This window comes from Elephantulus edwardii, unplaced genomic scaffold, assembly GCF_000299155.1.
Source record: "Elephantulus edwardii isolate Elephantulus edwardi_28Jun2011 unplaced genomic scaffold, EleEdw1.0 scaffold00045, whole genome shotgun sequence".
Classification (NCBI taxonomy): domain Eukaryota; kingdom Metazoa; phylum Chordata; class Mammalia; order Macroscelidea; family Macroscelididae; genus Elephantulus; species Elephantulus edwardii.
The window spans coordinates 2,066,768-2,088,743 of NW_006399795.1; the positions used below are offsets into that span (position 1 = coordinate 2,066,768).

General features: G+C 43.2%; 1 protein-coding gene and 1 pseudogene across 1 annotated transcript in view; both read left to right on the forward strand.

Moving 5' to 3' along the window:
- MTOR (mechanistic target of rapamycin (serine/threonine kinase)) overlaps positions 1-21,404 on the forward strand; it is a 223,792-nt gene extending 202,388 nt beyond the window's left edge. Inside the window, exons 50-58 of the mRNA XM_006885758.1 lie at positions 3,882-3,964; positions 5,523-5,595; positions 6,083-6,157; positions 6,471-6,606; positions 9,187-9,252; positions 16,289-16,369; positions 16,662-16,742; positions 19,618-19,723; positions 20,451-21,404. Coding sequence (XP_006885820.1) covers positions 3,882-3,964; positions 5,523-5,595; positions 6,083-6,157; positions 6,471-6,606; positions 9,187-9,252; positions 16,289-16,369; positions 16,662-16,742; positions 19,618-19,723; positions 20,451-20,466 — 717 coding nt within the window. The 3' untranslated portion in view covers positions 20,467-21,404. The remainder of the gene's footprint in view (positions 1-3,881; positions 3,965-5,522; positions 5,596-6,082; positions 6,158-6,470; positions 6,607-9,186; positions 9,253-16,288; positions 16,370-16,661; positions 16,743-19,617; positions 19,724-20,450) is intronic.
- LOC102858590 lies at positions 670-1,874 on the forward strand (annotated as a pseudogene).
- Positions 21,405-21,976: the final 572 nt, after the last annotated feature.

Genomic DNA, 21,976 nt, shown 5'->3' on the forward strand with positions numbered 1-21,976 from the left:
TACCACAGTATTCTTTATCTCTTTATATTTTCTTGTTCAAATGACAGGATTTCATTTTTCACATTTAAATCCTTAACCCAAGTTGTAATTTATTTTAAGTTGTTAACAGTTACCAAGTTGATTCCAACTCAAGGCAACCCCACTCATATAGGGTAGAGCAATTCTGTAGAGTTTTCAAGGCTGTGGCCTTTAAGAAGTGTATCTCTTGGCCTGACTACCAAGATGCCTGTGGGTGGATTTGAACCAGTACCTAACTATTTTGCACCACCCTGTGATTTCTATTTTCAGTTTAGGATATAACTTTATTTTTTCAAAATTATTAGGTAGCACCACACTGTGTGCCAAGTAGCCCATCTGTTCATTCCCTGCCATTTAAAATATCCATTTTTATTATATGTCAAATTCTTTTGTGTCCTTGGCCTTCTTTTCTAGAGCTTCTATTCTGTTTCATTTATCTTCCTATTTCTTTTTAAGTACTGTATTACTAATCTTTTAATACAAGCCTCTTCTCATTGAATTGCTAATCTTCCTTCCTATTCTGTCTTCATTTGTAAGCTCAGCTTTAGTACAGCGTCTGATAGACAAGGGCTGCACCAATGAGAGCAGATGACAAAAACATATGCAAATCTAAGCTATTAAAAGCAGCAACATGGGAGCTTGTTCGCGTCAACTGACCAGAGTCCATGAATTCTCCGCTCCGCACCCGCCCGGACAGACAGCCCCCGATCCCAGCTTTTTATCCTCCGAGAACACTAAGAAGAATGTCCCTGCATCAGTTTTTGCTCGAGCCAATCACCTGCCATGCCTGGAATCGGGATCGCACCCAGATTGCCCTGAGCCCCAATAATCATGAAGTCCACATCTACAAGAAGAATGGGAGCCAGTGGGTGAAAGCTCATGAGCTCAAGGAACACAACGGACACATCACAGGCATTGACTGGGCACCCAAGAGCGACCGCATCGTCACCTGTGGGGCAGACCGCAATGCCTACGTCTGGAGCCAGAAGGATGGCGTCTGGAAGCCCACCCTGGTGATCCTGCACATCAGCCGGGCAGCCACATTCGTGAAGTGGTCCCCGCTGGAGAACAAGTTCGCCGTGGGCAGCGGGGCACGGCTCATCTCCGTCTGCTACTTCGAGTCCGAAAACGACTGGTGGGTCAGCAAGCACATTAAGAAGCCCATCCCCTCCACGGTCCTCAGCTTGGACTGGCATCCCAACAACATTCTGCTGGCAGCAGGCTCCTGCGACTTCAAGTGCAGGGTGTTTTCTGCCTACATTAAAGAAGTGGATGAAAAGCCAGCCAGTACACCATGGGGCAGCAAGATGCCTTTTGGCCAGCTGATGTCCGAGTTTGGTGGCAGTGGCACGGGCGGCTGGGTCCACGGTGTCAGCTTCTCCGCCAGCGGGAGCCGCCTGGCCTGGGTCAGCCACGACAGCACCGTGTCCGTAGCCGATGCCTCCAAAAGCGTGCAGGTCTCCACTCTGAAGACGGAGTCCCTGCCCCTCCTGAGGGTGTCATTTGTGTCGGAGAACAGCGTCGTGGCTGCTGGTCATGACTGCTGCCCAGTGCTCTTCAACTATGACGACCGTGGCTGCTTGACCTTCGTCTCCAAACTGGACATTCCGAAACAGAGCATCCAGCGCAACATGTCGGCCATGGAACGCTTCCGCAACATGGACAAGCGGGCCACCACCGAGGACCGCAACACGGCTTTGGAGACGCTGCACCAGAATAGCATCACTCAGGTGTCCATTTATGAGGTGGACAAGCAAGACTGTCGTAAATTCTGCACCACTGGCATCGATGGAGCCATGACTATTTGGGATTTCAAGACCTTGGAGTCTTCCATCCAGGGCCTCCGAATAATGTGAAGCTGAGCAGACCTCGGAGATTGAGCCAGCATGACCAGCTGCAGCTGCCTGCCTCCCCGCCCGCAAGAAACACTGAAAACACGACCGTGCAGATGCTGTGTGCGCGTGTGATGTGTGTGAGAATAGAATTGTGAAAGTGTTGACATTTTAAAAGCAGCAAAGATTTATCCCCCTGGCCTGTTTGATTCCATTTTTGACCAAAGCTTCTCTTTAAAAAATTGATATTGGAAAATTGCCATACTGACCTAAAGGAAGGGGGCAGGTATGTAAATCGTCTCCTAGAAAATGGAATAAAATTGCTAAATGTGAAAAAAAAACACAGCAACATGTAGAACATTCCCTCAATACAGGCAATTAACAGCACGTGATTATAGTCCTAAGTTTAAAACCTAAGCAAAAACAAACATACAGATACCATAGCATGAGTGGCAGGAAGGGGTCCCTCAGTAAGATGGTAGTAAGTACAAGGCCCCAAAGGCCAGGGGGTCAGACCAGCAGACATCTGTCTTTGTCTCTTCCTGGACGAGGTGACAGCATGAGATGCGTCAACATTCTCTGTGTGTATATATGTATTTTATCACCTCTGTATGTGAGTATACACATTGTTTGTATGCTGGCCAAATCATTTGAAAAGTTGGACTATGTGAAAAAGAATTGTATCAGCATAGGAGGAAGATTTATCAACACCCTGCATTAGGCAGATGACACAGCCTTGCTTACTGAAATGCTTGCTGCAAAAAATGAAAGACTGCAGCTTTCATGTGGATTGCATTTCAACCTCAAGAAAAGAAACGTCCGGGGAGCTCTGGTGGCCTTGTGGCAAGGAGCTGCAACTACAATCCCAGAGGCGCACGGTTCGAATCCACCAGATGCTTTGCTGGGGAAGGAGGGACAATCTCCTCCTGTGCCAGTCAGATCTGATTTGATGGTACACTCACACAAAAATAATAAAAAAAAACCAAAAAACTTCCTCAACCCCAGGCCAATAAGCAACAGCATGATAGATGGAGAAAAGATTGAAGCTACAAGTATTCCATCTTACTGGGATCCACAGTCAACATCCTTGGCACCAGCAGTCAAGAAATCAAAAGACATTACAGTGGGAAAGTCTATTATTAGGGACCTCTCCAAAGTCCTGAGGAGTAGTGATGTCACTTTGAAGGCTAAGGTGCACCTGATTCAGCCCATGGTCTTTTCTATCACTTGCTATGCTTCTGTAAGTTGGACAGTGAATAAAGATAACAGAAGAAGAATCAATGCCTTTGAACCATGGTGTTGAAGTAGAGTACCGAATAACTGATAGACCGCCAGAAGAAAAAAAACGTATGTCTTGGAGAAGGTGTAAGCAGAGTGCTGCATAGAAGCAAAGATGGCAAAGCTTCGTCTCTTGCACTTTGGGCGTGTGGTTAGGAAAGGCTTTTCCTTGGAAAGGGATATCATGCTTGGAAAGGTGGAGGGTCAGCGAGAGAGAGAAAGACTTTGATGACATGGAGTGACAGAGTGACTGCAGCTGTGGGCTCAAGTGTGTCAGGGATGATGAGGATGGCAGGACAGAGCAGGGTTTAGATCTGTTGTTCATAGGGTTGCTATGAGTCATACTTAATTCATCTCTACCTAACAACAACTTCTCATTGACTAGTTTCATTTTTTTTCCTTCCAGATGACTTTTGGTGGTGTTTTGTCAAGTTCTAAGAAAATCTAATAGTGAATTTTTTATTTGTTGCCTTAAATATATCAAATCATTTTGGAGGAACTCACATCTTTACAACCTTAACTGGATAGCTTTTCATTTGCTCATTTCAAAGTTTAACTTATTGATCCGTCTGATCTTGCACATATGGAATGATGTTTATCCCTAAGCATAATCTATTATTGTTGTAAATGAGAGCATCATTTCACTATATGTCTTAAATGGGTATTGAGAGAATAAGAAAACAACTGATTTGGTATAATTGTGTTGAAATCAATGAAGAGTTGTCCGAACCTTGTCTCACTCCTGTGTTCTAGGTGTGGTTTGACCGAAGAACCAATTACACCCGCTCTTTAGCCGTCATGTCAATGGTTGGGTATATTTTGGGCCTGGGAGACAGGTGAGCAAATTCCTTTTCTTTTAATCTTCTTTCTCCATTTTTGTTTTCGTGAATGGTATCATTATGTTTTCTAGTGAGCCTTATGACCATACGGTGAATAAATGTTTGCATTTTGTACTTTTGGCCTTGTTCACAGTGTCAAATTTAGTTCCCTGTTTATTATCTGAGCCATCAGAACAACACATCAAACTAAAGACAAAGAAAACCATAGTTCACGGGCACAACTTTCTCCATAGGTCGGTTTAATTTATTAAAAACCTTATTAAGTCTGATTGATTTTTGTTCGTTCAGTAAACATTTCTCAGTCTCCACTATGTAAAATGAATAATTCCATTTCTGTAATTGAAACCAACCAAAGCAGATCCATCTAATATTTTTGTATTTTAAGTTGTATCCAAACATACTATATCCAAATAAAAGTAATTGAGAAATGTTCAGAAACTGACATAAAAGAACTTAAGAAAAATAGTTCTCTGATGTGTACTGTTTCTCTCATGAGATCATTTGTCATACAGTTCTTTGGGAATAAACGTAATTTTATCCCATAAAAATAATAAACTTTGGTTTTTAAAAAAGACAGTATTACCAACTTTTCTGTAAACTTTCATTAAAATCACAATTATTTTGAAAAGTACTAAAATTAAAAAATTTTTAAAAAAAACGTACTAGCCACTGAGGAATAGAGTGTCTGTTGATTAAGGCCAAGTGCTCACACAGGGATTGGCTCGGGGGCTCCAGGAGGAAAAGCCCCGTGAGAGCTGCTGCGTCTCAGTAACAGTGTTGTCACTCTCCGGATGCCAGCACTGCTAGAAAGTTGCTGAAAAGTTCAGCAAACACATTGTTGTGACTGTCACAGAGAACACCACACAGATAAATAAATTTGGGGGTGGGGGTTGCAGGGGACAGCAAACACTCTCTGTAAAAAGTCAGATCTTGCTCTCTGCGTTTGGTACTTGTTTTTCAGCGAAATGGCCAAATGCACCGAGAAAGTCAGCATCGTCGGTAAATATGGGACCCGTTATGGGGCCTCGCTCAGGAAGACGGTAAAGAAAATTGAAATCAGCCAGCATGCCAAGTACACTTGCTCCTTCTGCGGCAAAACCAAAATGTAGAGACGAGCTGTGGGCATCTGGCACTGTGGTTCTTGCATGAAGACAGTAGCTGGTGGCGCTTGGACCTATAACACCACCTCAGCCATCACGGTGCAATCAGCCATCAGAAGACTGAAGGAACTGAAAGACCAGTAGAAGTTCCCCCATTTGAAGCATCTCTAGCCAGTAATAAATGGGTTAATTTATGTGTTAAAAAAAAAAAGTCAGATCTTTTAGGCTTTACAGAGCATAGAGTTTCTGATAAAATTGTTCACCTCTGCTTCAGAGAACACAGCTGCCATAGCAACAAATAAGCACATACGACGATGTTTCAATAAAACTTTATTTACAGAAACTGGTAATAGGCTGGATTTGGCCTGACATCTGTCGCTTGCTGGCCATTGGCCTAGAGTATCACAGCTGATGCTCTGCTAATCCCTCCTTGGTCTTTCTTTTGCTTCTCAAAGGCATCCATCCAACCTGATGCTTGACCGGCTGAGTGGGAAGATCCTGCACATTGACTTTGGGGACTGCTTTGAGGTGAACTCAAGTTCTAGAACACTCTGGAAAACTCATCTTCCCAAATGATCTCTTGTCAGCTTTCTCTGACAGCTTAGATAAATTTAAGCCCAAAATGCATTGTCCTCACCCCTGCATCCACTCTGTCAGTGTAATGGAAAGTCAGTCGTAGGAAATGAAACCCATTGCTCTTTGACCCTTGCTGTCACCTCTGGATCATACGCTCTTTGGGTCCAGTTCTTCAACCTCCACAGTGCCTGCTGGCTGAAGGCCTGAGCACAGTGTAGCCTCTTTTCTCAACACCCCGAAACCCTACCCTGGTCCCCTGATCATCTTTCAAACTCCTGAAGGGAGTCTCCCCCTTCACTAAGCTTGAACTACTTCATTTCTATGCTGAAATTGAAATCAGTGCTGAAAATGTAAGGAAAGCCACCTGCTTTCACGAATTCAGGAAAATATTCTAACCTGTAAGTTTCATTCCCTCCCTTCCTCTGTTCTTATTCTGTAGGTTGCTATGACCAGGGAGAAATTCCCAGAGAAGATTCCATTTAGATTAACTAGAATGCTGACCAATGCTATGGAGGTAAGTGGGTAATGGGAAATAGTTCCTTTTAGAGTGGAGATAGTGCAAATGAAGACCTTCTCTAACAAAGACAGGCCTGCTTGCTAGATTCTCATTAATTCCCATAAAAGCCTATGTTATTTTTCTATTACTCTCCATCGTGTTGGACATCTTAGACAGTCTCTCCCCTCTTCTCATATAACCTTTGTATCATGTGTGCCACTGTCCCCCCAGACATCCTGCTGGCCAGATAGCTCAGAAATGACCTTTGGCTGCTGGTGTTTGTGGTGAATTAGAAGGTCTCATCTGTTGTGGTGGCTCTGCCCTTCTGCAGGTTACTGGCCTGGATGGCAACTACAGAATCACATGCCACACAGTGATGGAAGTGCTTCGGGAACACAAGGATAGTGTCATGGCTGTGCTGGAAGCCTTTGTCTATGACCCCTTGCTCAACTGGCGACTGATGGACAGTGAGTATCATCCAGTGCACGGATGCTGTGGTTGGCACATCCATCGCCAATCCACCACCCTCCCATATTAGGAACTCCTCCTATGTATTACATAGGGAGCTCTGGTGGCTTAGTGGTAAGAAATTTCACTGCTAACACGAAGGTTTGTGGTTCTGATCCACCAGCTGCTCCACAAAAATAATATAGACAGTCTCCTCGCATGCAGTTTACTGCCTCTGGAAACTCACTGGAGGGTCAATGGTGAGCCATTCTGACTCAGCAGTACTCAACAACAGCATATTAATGTCATTGCCCTGTTCCCCTTCAAGGGAGCCCAGGGGGCTCAGTGATAAGAACTTGTGCTGCAATCTCAAAGGTGTGCGTTTGAACCCATCATCTGCTCTGTGGGAGAAAGGTGGGCAGTCTCCTCCCGTGTAATTTACTACCTCTGAAAACTCACTATGGATCGGTTTGATGGCACGCAACAATTCCCCTTCAAGTCTGGACTCTGAAATGGATTACCAAACTACAAAATTAAAATTTCACTGAGCAGCTCTGAAGGCCAGAAATTAATTTTTAGTATTTTTATTAATGGAAGCAGAAAATTCATTATCAATATAGATGTTGTTGTTATGTGCTCTCGAGCCACCTGCAACTCATAGGGACCCTATGTACAACAACCCCAAACCCTGCTCTGTCCTGTGCCAATCTCACTGTCTCCAACACACCCATCCCAATTACCCCAGTCACTGAATCAATCCACCTCATAGAGAGTCTTCCTCTCCTCCTCTGTCCCTCCACCCTCTCAAACATGATGTCCTTCTCCAAGGACTGGTCCCTCCTTGCAACTTGTCCAGAGTATGTCAGACGAAGCTTCAGAATCCTTACCTCCAAGGAGCAGCCTGGTTTAACCCTCTTTAGTATGAACTTGTTCATTTTCTTAGCAGTCCATGATATATTCAATACTCTTCTCCAACACCACAGCTCAAAGACATCAGTTCTCCTTCTATTCTCCCTACTCATTGTCCAGTTCTCTGATGTATAGCAAGTGATTACAAAGACCATGGCCTGTATCAGACACACCTTAGTCTCCAGAGTGATACCATTGCTCCTCCGTACTTTGGATCAATATAGATGGTAATTAAAATATTTTTCAGATTAAATTACCAACTCTTGCACTTCCTCATATGTGTGTGTGTATGTGTGTGTGTGCGCACGCACGTGCGCCGTCAAATTGGATCTGACTGGTACAGGAGGAGATTGCCCATCCTTCTTCAGAAGATCATCTGATGGATTCGAACTGCATACCTCTGGGATTGCAGTGCAGCTTCTTGCCACTAGGCCACCAGAGCTCCCTCTGTACTTACTCTTTAAAAAAATAAATTGCGAGCTCTGGTGGCCTAGTGGCAAGAAGCTGCACTGCAATCCCAGAGGTACGCAGTTCAAATCCACCAGATGCTCTGCTGAAGGAGGAACAGTCGCCTCCTGTACCAGTCAGATCCGATTTGATGGTACACACTTAAAAATAAATAAATAAATAAACCAGTCAATCAATCAATCAATCGTTTTATTGTCCTTTGAGTAAAAATTTGCAGAGCAAATTAGCTTTCCATTGACTCATTCGTACCAATTTTGTATGATGGCATTGATTTCAGCGCCCACATTGAAACAGCACTCTTCCTGTTTTCTCCCTAGTGTTCTCACTTCATTCATCCCTTATGAGCTTTCTCCTCAGGCAAATCCTGATTGACCTTTTGATTTTGTAGGATTGGTTTTTCTTTTTTTTTTATAATTATATTTTATTAATTTTCATAAACATTTACAGAGATTTTGGGTTTCCATTCATTCATTGTAGGATTGGTTTTTCTGAGCAGTAAATACTACCTTGTGGTGGTGGTGGTAATCCTGTTGTGTGGCTATAAGTTGGGCCACAGAATTGAGTTCAGTTTCAGGCTCAAAGAGGTTCAGGTCTCAGAGGTTCCAGCAGAGTCTCTTAGACCTTCAAGCCTCACCACTTCTATGACTTTGTTCCCCATTTTCCTTCCATTTTGTGGAGGACAGTCAGCTGTGGTCACTGTCAGTATTCAGCACTGGTGCCTGGACACCTTTGTGGAGGACAGTCAGCTGTGGTCACTGTCAGTATTCAGCACTGGTGCCTGGACACCCTCCAGTTCTGTCCTCATGGTAATGGAGGTTGAAGTCTAGCATTTATGTGGTTCATTATCTTTTAGGACTGCTTGTTTGCATACGTGCTTGGTTTCCTTTACCCTGTTTTCTTCTGGACAGGGGGATACTAATAGTTACGCCTAGATGGCCGCTCACAAGCATTTAAGACCCTGGTCTCTACTCACCAAAGTAAGATGTAGAACATGGTTTTGTGGACTTTGTTGTGCCAGTTGACCTTGCTGTCCCACCACCCACTTACACTTGATAATTTTTTTTTCTTCTTTCTTAGGAGGTATAGGGTTTTTATACTAATAAAAAAATTATTTTTTAAAATAATTAAAACTGTAAGAAAATATCTAAGCAACTAAGGGATTTCTTTTTAAGTCACAAGTCAGGGTAGTTTTGTTTTAACCCTCCCATTCTTTCTTTCCATAGCGAATACCAAAGGCAACAAGCGATCCCGGACGAGAACGGATTCCTACTCTGCTGGCCAGTCAGTAGGTGGGTGCATCCCCTTGGGACCACAGATGCTGCCCACAACTTTGTGTGTGGTGTTTCTGGAACAGAGTAAAGTGTTGTCATTAGGATGCATGACTTAAAGAAGCCGTGGACACTGAAGGAAGCTACACAGGTTTCTATAGGTTGCGCACAGTGATAGTTTTCCAGGAATGCTGTCACTGCTGAAATACCTAAGAGGCATTTATTTAACTTGCAAAACTTGGACTAGGAATAATTGGCTATGCACCAAGTACCTAATATATGTCTTTTTATTTAATGAATCTCAAGATTTAGTGGGTACCTCAACTTGGATTTTTTTTTTCAACTTGGAAATTTTTATCAAATTTTCTGAGCTTTACTTACAGTTACAATTATATTGGCCTAGTTTAGAGTGCACTTAAATGATGTCTGGATAATTACTAGCTTTATTACCGTGGCCCTAACACAGAAATGTAGTTAATATTGTTTCCAGATAAACATAGAACCACAGAATATATACATTATGTGCATAGAACCCACTACCAGTACCAGAAGACTTGCAAAGGTTGAACACACTTCCCCCCCTGTTTATTTTTTATTTTTTAATTAATTTTAATGGAAGTTTAGGGTTTCCAGTCATTCATTGTTGCACTTTTCTCCCTACCCACCACCTCCCCCCAGTCACTCTTCTCTTTGAAAAGAAAAAAACTCTTTCATTGTTATGCATTCCCTCCCCCCAAGTCCACTCCATTATGCAGCCTTCACTCTGGACTTCTGTAATGACAAAAATACCCATTCATATATCCCTTTTAAACAGTTCTTGCCCTCATCTGTTTCAATGCAATATACATCATTCCTCTCCTTTTCTGTCTTCCCTCAACCTTGATGTCAGTCACGTTTTACAACAGTGGACATATACGATATTTGTCCTTTTGTGACTGAATTGTTTTACTCAGCATAATGTCCTCCAGGATCATCCATTTTGCATAATAATTTCTTATTTTTCAATGCTGCATAGTATTCCGTTGTGTGAATATATCAGAGCTGTTCTATCCCTTCATTTTTTTATGGGCACTTGGGTTGTTTCCAGCTCTTTGCTATTGTGAACAAAGCCGCAATAAACATGGGTGTGCATATATCTGATTGGGTGGCAGTTATGATCTCTCTAGGGTAAATTCCCAGTAGTGGAATTGCTGGATCAAATGGTATCTCTGTTTGCAACTTTTTGAGAAAACACCATACCGCCTTCCACAGTGGTTGCACCATTTTACACTCCCACCAACAGTGAATAAGGGTTCCAGTTTCTCCACAAACTCTCCAGCATTTGATGTTTGCTGTTCTGCTAAATTTTGCTATTCTTACTGGGGTGAGATGATATCTCCTAGTTGTTTTGTGGAGCACACTTTTGTGCCCTGAACATTCTAAGAAGCCTTCCACTGAAGCTACAGAACTTTGATTAGCCTTCTTCTCCGCACCCCCCCACCCCTTTTTCCTCATGAAGCCCATTGCTACAGTCAATTTCAACTCTCAGTGACCCTTTTGCACAGAGTAGAACTGCCCCACAGCGTGTCCAAGGCTGTCATCTCCACAGAAGGAAGCTCTGGCGGTGCAGTCCCTGTCCAGTTGCACTGCGGACACGAAGGCTGGTTTAGGGCTGCAGGAAAAAGACAGGAAGTCGAGGCCCTTGTGATCTACAGTGTTGGGAAGCCAGGGGAGGGTTGTGATGAGTCAGAACTGACTTGACGCCAATGAGGAGAGTAATCTTCACAGCAGCAGACTGTCTCGTCCATTTCCCAGGGAGGCGCTGCTGACCTTTCCGTTAACAGCTGAGCGCTTCCCCATCACACCACCAGGACTCTTCTTTCCCCAACAGTTAATACTCTGAGAACTACTTACTATTGGAGGATTTTAAAAAATTTAATTGTTGTGTTGTTATGTGCCGTTGAGTCACCTGCGACCCATAGCAACCCTATGTACAGCAGCTCTGAACCCTGCCCTATCCTGAGCCAGTCTCACTGATTCCGACCCACCAACCTCCATTTCCCCAGTCACTGTGTCAATCCATGTAATCCAGGGTCTCCCTCTCCTGCGTTGTCCGTCCACCCTTCCGAGCATGCTGTCCTTCTCGAAGGACTCCTGGCCAACCACGTGCCCAAAGTATGAGAGACGGAACTTCAAAGTCCTAGCCTTCAAGGAGAAAGTTGGTTTCACACTCTCCAAGACAGACCTAGTTGTCTTCTTGGCAGTCCATGGTAGACTCTTCTCCAGCACCACAATTCAAAGGCATCAGTTCTTGTCATCCTCAGTCATTGTTGAGCTCTACTATTTTGATTGAAGAAAATACATAAATATGTAAAATACAGAAGTTATCTTGAAGCTGCATGGAATCATTATAAATTGATAATAATACACATAAAACAGTAAGAGAACAATCCATTCTTCAGAAATGGCTAGAACAGTACAGCCTGGATTTAAAAGAGGCTGTGGCATCAGGGATATCATTGCTGATGTCAGATGGATCTTGGTAGAAAACAAAAAATGTCTATTTGTGTTTTATTGACTATGCAGAGATATTTGTGGAATCATAACAAACTGTGGCTGATGTTGAGAAGAAAGGAATTCCAGATAACTTAATTATGCTCATACAAAACCTTTACCTATACCAAGAGGCTGTTATGTGAATAGAACAAGGGAACACTGGATGGTTTAAAATCAGAAAAGGTGTGCATCAGGGTTGTATCCTTTTTCCATCCTTGTTTAATCTCTATATGCTGAGCCAATTATTTAAGAAGCTAGATTCTCTGAAGAAGAATGTGACATCAGGATTGGAGGAAGCCTCATCAATAACCCTTGATAGACAGATGACATAACCTTGCTTGCTGAAAGTGAGGAAGACCTGAAGTGCTTGCTGCCAGCGGTCAAAGACTACAGCCTTCAGTATGGATTGAAGCTCAACATCAAGAAGACAGAACTCATTATTGGACCAATAAGGAACACCATGATAGGTAGAAAAAAAATTAAAGTTCTTAGTGATTTCATCTTACTTGTATCCACAATCATTGCTCTTGGTACCAACAGTCAGGAGATCAGGAGACATATTGCACTGGAAAAGTCTGTAGTCAGGGACCTCTCTAAAATATTGAGAAGCAGTGATGTCATATTGAGGACTAAGGTCTTTTCAATCACTTGCTATGCATCTGAGAACTGATGAAAGAAGACTTCATGCCTTTGAACTGCAAGTGTCTTGGGAACTATCAAAAGGACAAATCTGTCTTAGTGAGTGGACAGCCAGAGTGCTCCTTAGAGGCAAAGATGATAACGGTTCATCTCACATTCTTTGGGCATGTTGCTAGGAGAGCTTATTCCTTAGAAAGGGACAGCATGATTGGAAAGGTGAGGGGACAGCAAAGGAGATGAAGACCCTCAACCAGGTAGATTGGCACAGTGACTGTGGCTCTGGACTTGAGCATGTGAGGATGGGAGAGGGTTCGGATCTGTTGTTCATGGGGTCGATAGTACTGGACTCCCCAGCACCTGGAAGCTCTCTGGGGGAATTGAGGAAAAGGAATCATCGCTTTGACTTTTAGTAGTTAAATGAGCTCTCAGGTTGGTGAAATTTTAGGATTTGTTGGGTAATTTTAGCATTATTGGGTGGATGGAATCTATGTGAGTAGAAAGGAAAAACATGTTCCCGGCAAGAGATCAGCTCACTAGGTAAGAGTATCATTTATGAACATCCTGGCACTAACTGAGAGTACCATTTATAGCACCTATGGCCTTGACCCTGGAGATTTGACAGGGCACACACCTGCCCACCTCAGCCGGGCTCATAGTTCCCTCTGGATTACCTCATGCAGATGACAACTTTCGTTCAGTCGATGCTGAATCTTATAGGTCTAGTGCTCAAAGTACTCCTCATGAGAAGATGAAAAACAGCTATTCATTAGTAAGCAAATAGGTGGCTCTCATGCTCACCTATAATAGGTAAACCAAGGAGGACCTGAGACATTTGCTGCAGATGGTCAAGGACTGCAGCCTTTGATATGAATTAAAGCTCAACGTCAAGAAAACAAAGATTGTCACCACTGGGCCAGTTGGCACCATCGTGATAGACAGTGCAGAGATCAGGACTGTTAACAGCTTCAACTTGCTTGGCTCCGCAATCAGTACTCTTGATACTAGCAGCCAGGAAATCAAAAGATTAATTGCATTGGGAAAATCTACTGTCAGTGACCTCTCCAAAATACAGAAGAGCAACATTATAAGTCTAGAGACTTAAGGTAAGGTGCACCTGCCTGGTCTTTGCAGTTCTTTGCTATGCATCAGAAAGGTGGACAGTGACTAGGGATGAAAGAAGGAGAATTGATGCCTTTGAGCTGTGATGCTGGCGAAGAGTATTGAACTGCTAGGAGAACAAACAGGTTCGTCCCAGAGAGAGTTAAATGAAGCTGCTCCTTGGAGGTAAGGATTCTGGTTCTCTGTATGACATACGTCAAGCATGTTGCAAGGTGGACCAGTCCTTGGAGAGGGACATCATGTTTGGGAGGGTGAAGGGACAGTGCAGAAGAGGAAGACCCTGGATGAGATGGATTGACTCAGTATCAGGGGTAATAAGAGTAGGTGTGTCTGAGACAGTGAGGTTGACACAATTTAGAACAGGGTTCAAAGCTGTTGTACATAGGGTCGCTATGAGTCGCAAGAAACTCAGCTGCACTTAAAAGCAATAGTATGTAAAAGGGAATTAGAATAGCAAAGTCTGGTTGGCCTGATTATTTTTATAGTGTAGTTTTAAAAAATCAAGTTCTAGAGAGTCATTAACAGAGGTCTTATCACTCTGAGGATCTCTGCTACACCAAGGCAGTGTTTGAATAACCATCATTGGTCTTCCCTGCACTTCTCTGCTCATCACCATAATCTGTGGTGGGTCGACTATAACATGTAAGGTTTTCTACCCAGAATTCCTGTGCAGATTCCTAAAGAATATACTTTAATCATGTGTATGGCTCAATACAAAGTTTGTTTTTCTTATTATTATCAGGGTGTTCTGGGTTTTTATCCAAACCAAATAAACTTGATCCACAAGTCTTTGATCCATGCTCCTGTTAGTGGCTTTCTGCTACTAGGAGGCTGTTAAGCAGAGGTTGAAAGTTCAGGTTCACCCAGAGGTATGTTGGAAGAAAGCCTTTTTGAGCTCTTTCCAAAAGATGACAACTGTTGAAATCCTCCGAAACATGGTTCTCTTTAAGCACACTTGATGACTCTAAGTCGTTGTTACATCAACAGCCACTGCTTTTTTATGAATCTTCTTAGATATCTTAGATACCATCAAGTCAACTGTAACTCAGCCACACTATGAACAACAGATAGGTGCTTTGCCTATTCTGTGCCAATTTCTTTTTTGTATATACTGGTTTACTTACAAAGTTTATATACATTGTTTTTCACACCAGATCTTTCCTTTACCCACACCTCCCTATTCTGTGCCACCTTTACAGTCTCCTCCATGCCCAAGCCCTAGTTACAGTCACTGTCTTCGCACATTTCATGGAGGTTTCTCTTCTCTTTCGCTGACTTTCTCCTTTTCCCATTGCAGATCGCTCTTCCCAAGGACTGGCCCCTTCTAACAATATATCCAAATTATGTGAAACAAAGTTTCACCATCCTTGCCTCTAAAGAGCACCCTGGGTCCACTTCCTATAAGAGAGCTTTGTTTATTATTTTGATAGTCCATAGTGTATTCAGTACTCTTCACCAATATCATAATTCAGAGGCATTGATTTTTCTTTGGCCTTAAAGCTGGATTTATTCATTATCCAACTTCCAGATGCGTACAATCAATTGAAAATAGCATGGCATGGGCCAGTAACACCTTAGTGGTTAAGGTGACATTCTTGCTCTTTAGAATTTGGAGAGTCCTTGACAGCAGGTTTTTCCCAGTGCAACACATCTTTTGATTTCTTGACTGCTACTCCTGAGTTTGTTTGTGGATCCAGGTAAAATGAAGTTGCTGACAGCTTCGGTCTTTTCTCCCATCTTTGATGATGTGAACTATTGGTCCAGTGCTAAAGACTTTTGTTATCTTGATGGTAAGATGTGATCTATTTAAAAAAAATAATATGTAATCTTTGATCTTCAGTAAGTGTTTCAAGTCTTACTTTCTATAAGTAAAGTTGTGTGTCATCTGCATAAGGTCAGCTGTTAACGAGTCTTCTGCCAATCCAGAAACATTCTGCATATAGTCCAGCTTCTCAGATGATTTACTCAGGATACAGGTTGAATACATGTAGAGAAAGGATGTAACCCGGACACAGGCCTTTCCTGATGTTCATTCATGCAGTGTTCCCTTCTTCTGTTCAGATAACTGCTTTTTGCTCTGTGTGTGCCCCTTGGTTTCACAGGACACAATTAACTGTTCTGGGATTCCCGTTCTGTTTAATGCTAGCCATAATTTGTTATGATCCATACTTTCAAACGCCTTTTATTGACTTCGTCAAGAAAACACAAAATTTTTCTGGTATTATTAAGTGCTTGAAAATTCATGTTTGAATTCTGATACATGGTCATACATGTCGTACTCTTTGATAATAATAACTGACATTTGAAAATGGCTTGTGGATTTCGAAAGTTTTAAATATATTTTGAGGTAAGTAGAACAAGCATAGGGAGCTCTGGTGGCCAAGAGGCAAGAAGCTGTGCTGCAATCCAAAGGCACGTGGTTCAAATCCACCAGCTACTCTGTGGGAGAAGGATGGGCAATCTCCTCCCGTACTGTTAACTGCCTCTGAAAGCCCACTGGAGGATCAGTTATGGGGCAGATTCAACTCTACAGTACGCAACAACAAAGCAAGAATTAAAGGAGTGTATTATGTAAGAATTAAAAGCTAATGGGGAGGATGGGTGGCAAGAGAAGTGCATCAGTGAATGAATGGAAATCCAAAATCTCTGTACATGTTCAATAAAATTATAAAAAAAAGTCCTAAAATAAAAAAAAAAAAAAGCTAATGGGGAACAGCAGGTTGTTGATGTTTAAATTTCTATTAATTTTTCTTTTCTCTCCTAGAAATTTTGGATGGTGTGGAGCTTGGAGAACCAGCCCATAAGAAAACAGGGACCACAGTACCTGAATCTATTCATTCGTTTAGTAAGTCCAGTCTCTGAAGAGTTGCACCAGTAGCACTCTCATTAAGAAAATAGCAGTTGTGTTAGTACCATGGGAGGAGGCGAGTAAGGTGAAGCAGCTAAGCTGCCTTTAAACAGAAAAGAGTCCATGAATTTCTCAGTATCTTCTGAGGACAAAACTAGACACAGAGGAAAGATTGCTCAACACTTGCAAAAGTGAATGTTGAGAAAAACAAGCGATGTTCATCAGGCCTGTTGTGATAATCCTGTTCTCAACGTTATCTCAACATTAATTGTACTTTTGTGTCTTCTAGTTGGAGACGGTTTGGTGAAACCAGAGGCCCTAAATAAGAAAGCCATTCAGATTATTAACAGAGTTCGAGATAAGCTCACTGGTGAGTATGTGCACGTATGTTTAACAGGAACCTAAAGTCTGGAGAAGACTTTCTCCGCCCTTGATCGGTGGCTGGTGGGTCTCATGTCCCAGGGTGTTAGTGCCTGAACTCTAACCCCATTCAGTTAGCTGCAGTTTCTCCGAGACCATCACATAACACCTCTCTCTGGTTCTTTTTTCTGATAAATAACAAAATTATATACAGAGGTATTTACTAATCTCAGTTTTATAAAGGTAAATAAAGTTCTCTTGTATCCAAAATCAGCCATATGCTGCAAATCTGACCACCCCCTTCCTTACGTATCTAGAGTTTGGGAGGAGTCGTAGAGTGGAAGGCTGGAAAGGGGGGAGTGCATAGTTTTAAAAGGAAGGCATCTTACATTGATTTCTTAATTCTGAGAGGGCGGTAGAGTGGCATGGAGCATGGGTGTCCAAGACACCAGAGACCCCAACCCTACTGTTTGTTTCCTGTGTGACCGCTGAACCTCCAGTTCTTTGTCTGGAGAAAAGGGTGAAGACCAGCTCAGATATGGAAGAGGAAGCTCTGGGCAGGAGGGCTGGACACTGGCTTTATAGGCAAGTGTGTGCGTGTAGATTACCTGCAAGTGCTACATGCTAAAGAACCAGCGCTGGTGAAATCAGGCCCAGAGTCTAAAGAGCAACAACACTGTCTTCAGTGAAGAAGGAAGGTGGGGCCATAATTCCCACAATCGAAATCATTTCATTTATTTCAAAGGGTTCATGAAAAGCCTCCTTTAGAAGAAAATTCATGATGTAAAATCTGAAATAGAGGCTGCTGTTGTTGTTGTTGTTATGTGCCATCGAGTCACTTGCGACTCATAGCGACCCTATGTACAACAGCCCTAAACTCTGCTCTGTCCTGTGCCAGTCGCACTGTCTCCAATACACCCATCCCAGTTACCCCAGTCACTGAATCAATCCACCTCATAGAGGGCCTTCCCCTCCTGCGCTGTCCCTCCACCCTCCCAAGCATGATGTCCTTCTCCAAGGACCGGTCTCTCCTCACAACATGTCCAAAGTATGTTAGACGGAACCTCAGAATCCTTGCCTCCAAGGAGCCACCCGGTTTAACCCTTTCCAGGACAAATCTGTTTGTTCTCCTAGCAGTCCATGGTATGTATTCTCAATACTCTTCTCCAGCACCACAGCTCAAAGGCATCAATTCTCCTTCTATCCTCCTTGGTCATTGTCCAACTCTCTGATGCATAACAAGTGATTGCAAAGACCATGGCCTGTATCAGACGCACCTTAGTCTCCAGAGAGACACCATTGCTCTTCAGTACTTTGGAGAGGTCCCTAACAGCAGACTTTCCCATGGCAATGCGCCTTTTAGTTTCCTGGCTGCTGGTGCCAAGACTAATAAATAGAGGCTAATAAAGGGTAAATACGCCCTAGCAGGAGACTAGTGGCACAGTGATTAAGGCGCTAGGCTGCTGAGAAAGAGTGATGGTTTTATCCCACCAGTCACTTCCTGAGAGAAAGAAAGATATGACAGTCTGTTTCCATAAAGATGTATAACCTTGAAAATGCTATGGATCCAGACTTACTGGCAGAGGAAGTAGCATGATCACGAAGGTGGTTTTCCCAAGGGGAGGCTTATCCACTGCACTCAGGATGTGCTGACCCCTGTGATTTCCCTAATGGGGGATACTTGGCTGCACAATTTGTGGTAGCGGGAGATTGCGTGCACACTTTCCCCATAAGAAAAAAGATAAAAAAGTGCTGTGGATCCATTCTCCTCTACCCTGTAGGGACACTGAGGTCAGCACCAACTCAGTAGCAGTGGATTTGAACTTGGTTTCTTGTTCCTGACAGAGGAAATAGCATGTGCAAAGGCTCTGCAGTAAGGGAAACTAAGGAGCTGTGATGAGCCTAGCAGTCAGACTGTAGTCGTTGCAGAAACTGGAGAGAGAGAGAGAGTGAGGGAATGGAGACAAGGTTGAAAATGCTCAAGAAGTTTACCCGGGCCAAGAAGGGGAGAGGACGGTAGCTGAACAAGGATGAGGGGTTGAATGAGAGGATTGATTTTTCCCCCCTCTTTTTTGAGAAAGAGAAGCATATTTAAAAATCAGCAAGTAGGATCCAGTTGAGAGTGAGTGCTTGAGGATATGAATGAAATGCTATTCCTAAGGTTCCTGAGGCAGGAGAGAATAAGGCACAGGTGACAGCCTAACCAGGAGGTAGGGATGTGCTCACCAGTGGTGATGAGGGAAATAAAGGGTGTTCCCAGGAAGAGAATCCTGTGCTCAAAACATTGCCTTACACATCAGTGAGGCTCAGAGACTACGAGTTCAGTGGGTTTCTTAGCTTTGTAAAGTAGAAAGTGAGGGTATCAGTGGAGAGGGAGAAAGTGGGAAGGTTGTTTTTGACATTTGTGTTAACAAAGAGGACTTGAGATTGTCCTTGAGGAGATAGAGAGGAAGCCCAAGCTGAGAAGCATCATCTGTTTGCCAGAGGGTATTGAGTGCTTGTTTAAAGTCGGGGTTATGAATTTACAAAGGGAACAAGCAGCCCTGTGGGAGTGCACGTTCAAACATGCAGGCTGGTAGGGTCTCTTGTCCACTTGTTCCGTCCGAAGATGATTTGGGAACAGAGAAGAGTAATCTATACATCCATTGGTCAGTCCTTCCCTGCTCATGAACCTCACCAATCACAGGATCACCTGTCTTTGAACTAAGTCTATATTAGGAGCAGGAGATTATTTCTTCAAGCCACTTAGGGGTGAATTTTTCCAACTCCACTATACGTATGTATGGAGATAAACTTATTTGAGCTGCGTAGAGAGACCAAAGAGGTGACAAGTGGTAAGTTGATAATCAGGTGCCAGTGAAATGCTCTTGCTTCTCGTATGCTAGGTCGGGACTTCTCTCACGATGAAACTCTGGATGTCCCAACCCAAGTTGAGCTGCTCATCAAACAGGCAACATCCCATGAAAACCTCTGTCAGTGCTACATTGGCTGGTGAGTGGGCGTCTCCGACCCGGCCCTGGACTCCTGCTCCAGAATCTCAGAGGAAGAGTCTGTACGGTCTCCGCAGAGGACAGTGAGAGGCCCAGATCTCTCTGAATGTTTGCATTCATTGTGTGTGTTCACTGTGCTAAAAAAGGAGACCTTCCTTCCTTGTCAGGAGACTCCCAGCAACCCTGTGCACATTAGAATGAGACCCTGCTCAGTCCTGCACCATCCTCATTAAGGCATTTAAAACGTGAGGAATGTGGATGCATATTTGAAAGGCAAACACTGAAATAAATTAAAATTACATTAAGGTTAGGATAGTAGGTGAGACTTGGGGTTTTTTTATTTGAGGGGTTCTTTTTGTGGTCTTGCTGTCAGTTCAGATAAGGTAAGGGTCAAGAAGAAGAAGTCAGAGAAGTGACAGAGAGGAGATAAAAAGACAGATTAATGATCTGGGACTGTAACCTCAAGGACCATTCTTCTTTGATGAATTGCCCAAGGCATTTCTGGAGGGAGAGATGGAGGGAGAGGGTGGTGGGAAGTGTCCTTCTGGGACCTGACAGGCATCAGCCCTCCACTGGAAATGATGAGTGTGTCACACATAATTAGTGGTGGAAGATCTTAGGCAGCGTCCCAGGGGTTGTCAGACCTTGGTCTTTCTGTTTTCAATGTATGTGTGAAAAGCTTTTGAAGAATCTCAACTTGCTAAGATAATCCTCTTCTGTCTTCTCAGGTGTCCCTTCTGGTAACTAGAGGCCCAGACTCATCCACAGCATTTCTCTCGAGGCTTTTTTTACCTTGGTATATGCTTCCACTAAACTGAAACTATGGTCAGAAAGTTGGACTTTGTTAAATATTTGGAAACGTAAAAGAAAAGAACTACTGTATATTAAAAGTTGGTTTGTACCAACTTTCTAGCTGCTGTTGAAGAATAGATTCTCAGAAACACAAGGCTTGGTTTGGTTCCCAGGACAGTGAAACACGGTTCCATCACGTAAATCAAGCCACAGATTGGGGGAACAGAAGATCTATAACTTTAGAAATACGGGTTTTGACTGAACTCACCAAGAACTCCTAAGTGTATGCTAATAGAAGAATGGCCTAATCACTCCTCTCAGCCTGGATACCAGAAATACATCAAAGTCTAGAAGCATCAGACCATGGAGGAGACACCAGGATTCTGGACTGTAAGGATCCTGGATAAGCAGGCATCATCACCTTTACCACCCCATTACCTCACGGGTCCATGGACAGCAGGAGCAACATTTACAAGATGGGCCAAAATGGGAGGAAAGGTCTGTCTTCTGCTTACCCAGTGATGCTGCGACTTACATAGGTCAAACTAAGACGTGACTTACTAGGAGAGGAGTTTATCAGAAGGCTGGGCAGCCTTGGCTGGGCAAACGCACAGCAGGGATCACAGTGTAGGGAGATGGCCCGCCACAGAACAGCCCTGGAGCACTTTCAGTGAGGTCTCAATGCTCTGTGCTTACCAAAGAGCTTGGGAATCACACATGCTGTCTGCCCTCAGGTGCTGAACGCAGAGGGAAGGTCTAGTACATGTTGGGAATTATGAGTAAAATAAATATTGAACTAAATGCACAAAGTATAAAGTGTAGCCATGTCTAGACACACCACGTTGTACCTGAATAATTTTTGTGCCAATAAATAACATCAGAATTTTAAAACATGGGTGGAGATGACTTTTTATTCATAAGAATTCGTTCCAAAAGGAGGCATTAGTTCCTTCAGCTTTCATTTAGTACTAGGGACCAGGCCAGAGAAAGAAACAGTATAATAAAAGTAAGCTGATTCTGCCACCACAGCTAAATAGTGGGCAGTGGCACATACAGAATTTGAGCCACAACAGGAAGCAGTAATTTCAACAGGTTAACCTCATAGGAAAAGGAGCCGTTTGCAGTAAGACTGAGATAAGGATGAGAGAGAGGTGGAGGAGAAAGTAAGCAAGTGTGAACATTCCCAGAAGAAGAAAAAATCCAGGGTACCAACATTTGACAGCACAATACTTTCCAAGAATGTCTGGAGAAGACGAGCCTCAACTAGATGAGTCACAGGTATCCAGCCTTTGTCTTAGGGGAATCAAGAGAATCACAAGGCTAGAAACCATGGCTCTGTATCCCCAGGATTGAACAGAAGACCTAGCCCACACAAGTACTTCATGCAGGTTCCTTACAGAACTCTCCTATTAAATTTAGTTCAATCATTAGACACACAGAATTTTTTTAACATAGAAAATTA